This window comes from Callorhinus ursinus, unplaced genomic scaffold (assembly GCF_003265705.2).
Source record: "Callorhinus ursinus isolate GAN/ISIS: 27379988/994484 unplaced genomic scaffold, GSC_fseal_2.0 scaffold6, whole genome shotgun sequence".
Classification (NCBI taxonomy): Eukaryota; Metazoa; Chordata; class Mammalia; order Carnivora; family Otariidae; genus Callorhinus; species Callorhinus ursinus.
Window position 1 is genome coordinate 25,845,872 of NW_027397068.1, and position 2,269 is coordinate 25,848,140.

Consider the following 2,269-nt stretch of genomic DNA (forward strand, 5'->3'; position numbering starts at 1 on the left):
CTGTCACTCTTACCATCATCTGGTGACAATTCCTCTTTGTCCAGTGAGACAGTTGTGCACCAGAAAGAATGACATCCATCTGTGCTCTCACACTTGGGCTGCTTCATCCAACTTACCTACAGAGAGAATCCTCTTATATCGATCCACCACAGATGCAGCTTCAGGTCAACAGGGCCCACCTTATATAGCAGCACATGGCAGTGTGCTTGGAAAGTCCTTCTATCACTACCATGGTGGAACTACAGAGCACTAGCTAACAAGGCCATCAGAAGTGGGGCAGTGCTAAAATCCATTCCTAGGATATGTCATATGCAAAAGAGATATTTTTATTACACACATCTTCACCTTTAAGGGTTTTCTTTTTATGGTTTTGTGCCTAGATTTAATAGTTAGGGGTTAAATAAAAAGTCTGAGAGTCTTCCTTCTAATTCCTAACTTGACTCCATATTTTCAATGCACTTATTAAGTGAAATATGGTATGAAAACAGTACCAAACACAAAGATGGAATTACCAAAAACACACGTCTGCTTTCTAATTTTATAGAGAGAAATCTCATTAATCATCACACATCATATAAAATAATAAATGTCCTGTAATAACATGTAATAGCATATAATGACAAGTAATATTCAGTGTTATGGTTTTCTCCATGATTTCTAAGGTCATGGCTGAAAAATTCAAAAGGAAGTTTAAGTGTAATTTGCTTCCCCTCTTTCAATAATATTATTAGACACACTTTGAACACAAATTTTGTGAGTTCTACAAATTAAACCAAATTTAGCCCCTGGTTCAAACCAAGTTAATACAAGTCTTAAAGGGCAGGAAGTGAGTAAAGAAAGTTATCTGAGGGTCCCTGGATGCTCTCCCGGCCAAGCGCTCTGAGCCCAGTGCCCAGCCATGGAGTGTCCCCTGGATCAGGCCATTGGCCTCCTTGTGGCCATCTTCCACAAATACTCGGGCAGGGAAGGTGACAAGAACACTCTGAGCAAGAAGGAGCTGAAGGAGCTGATCCAGAAAGAGCTCACCATTAGTGCGAACCTGCAGGATGCTGACATCGCAAAGCTGATGGACGACCTGGACCGAAACAAGGACGAGGTGATGAACTTCCAGGAATATGTCACCTTCCTGGGAGCCTTGGCTTTGATCTACAATGATGCCCTCAAGGGCTGAAAATAAATCAGGAAGGTGGAGACACCCTCCATCGGGCCTGCCTAGGTCAACTCCAGTGGTGGGTAACTTTTCAATAAATATCTTTTTTTGGTCAAAAAAAAAAAAGTATCTGAAATCAGTTGAATTTAAGAACCACTTCATCACTGCAGTGATGATTCTGATGTATCAGTTTCTACCTGGGAGGGAGCTTCAGTAGCCTTGTTAACTATTGTCAGAGGCATCAGGGCTGTTGTAGCCAAAAAGACTCATAATATGCTTTGCATCCTTAAATGACATAGTCAGATACTAGAGACATTATAATTATTGCCTTGTACTAAAGTAGCTATGTCACCATAATTCAGTAGAGATGAAGCTATGAGAGAAGACTCAAAAAAATAAAATTTAAATTATTATGGAATTGTAGTGGTTTCCAAATTAAGATATATTTTTAAAAATTAGAAATCTTCAATTTTGCAGATAAAGCCAAAGAGTTGATATGATTAAAGTCCCTAAAATAATAAATGTGACCATTCTGGAAAATGGAACTTATGTCCTCCCCCAATACTGAACACATCCAAAGGGAATGTCTTTCCCAGTTACTAATATTATGTTGATTATAAGACATACTCTGAAAATATCTCTTGGGTCCCTAAATAGAGTCATTCTTTATTTTTATTTTTCCTTTGTACAATTAAAGATGGCGGTTGGGTATAGTCATCCAATCCTATGTTTCCTACACAGCCAGGCTGGTTTCATTTTCCTGAGATGTAGCTATCTATGTTCTTATTTGCCAGTTTTTCTCTAGCTATCCTAGAATTCTATAACCCTAGGATCTTTCCTTTAAGGATGGAGAACTCCCCTTCAATCGCATAGAAATTTTCTCAAACTTTCTTCCCTCCCTTTGTACCATTGCCTTGTATAAAGATTAAATTCCTCCTTATTCATTCCACCTTCCTTCTTCCCTTCTTGACAAACTTCTTGAAGGAATTATTTATATAGATCACACCCACCAATTTCATTTCTATGACCTCATCCAGACCCTAATCCACTGCCAACTGCTTGATTTCTTTAATATTCCCTTGAAATGTTCTACATCAAGGTCATTAGTGAGCTAATTAC

General features: G+C 38.6%; 1 protein-coding gene across 1 annotated transcript; it reads left to right on the forward strand.

Moving 5' to 3' along the window:
* The first annotated feature begins 876 nt into the window (after positions 1-876).
* Positions 877-1,276, forward strand: LOC112816642 (protein S100-A6). The gene has a single exon (XM_025863268.2). The coding sequence runs from the start codon at positions 899-901 to the stop codon at positions 1,169-1,171; it is 273 nt and encodes a 90-aa protein (XP_025719053.1). The 5' UTR covers positions 877-898; the 3' UTR covers positions 1,172-1,276.
* Positions 1,277-2,269: the final 993 nt, after the last annotated feature.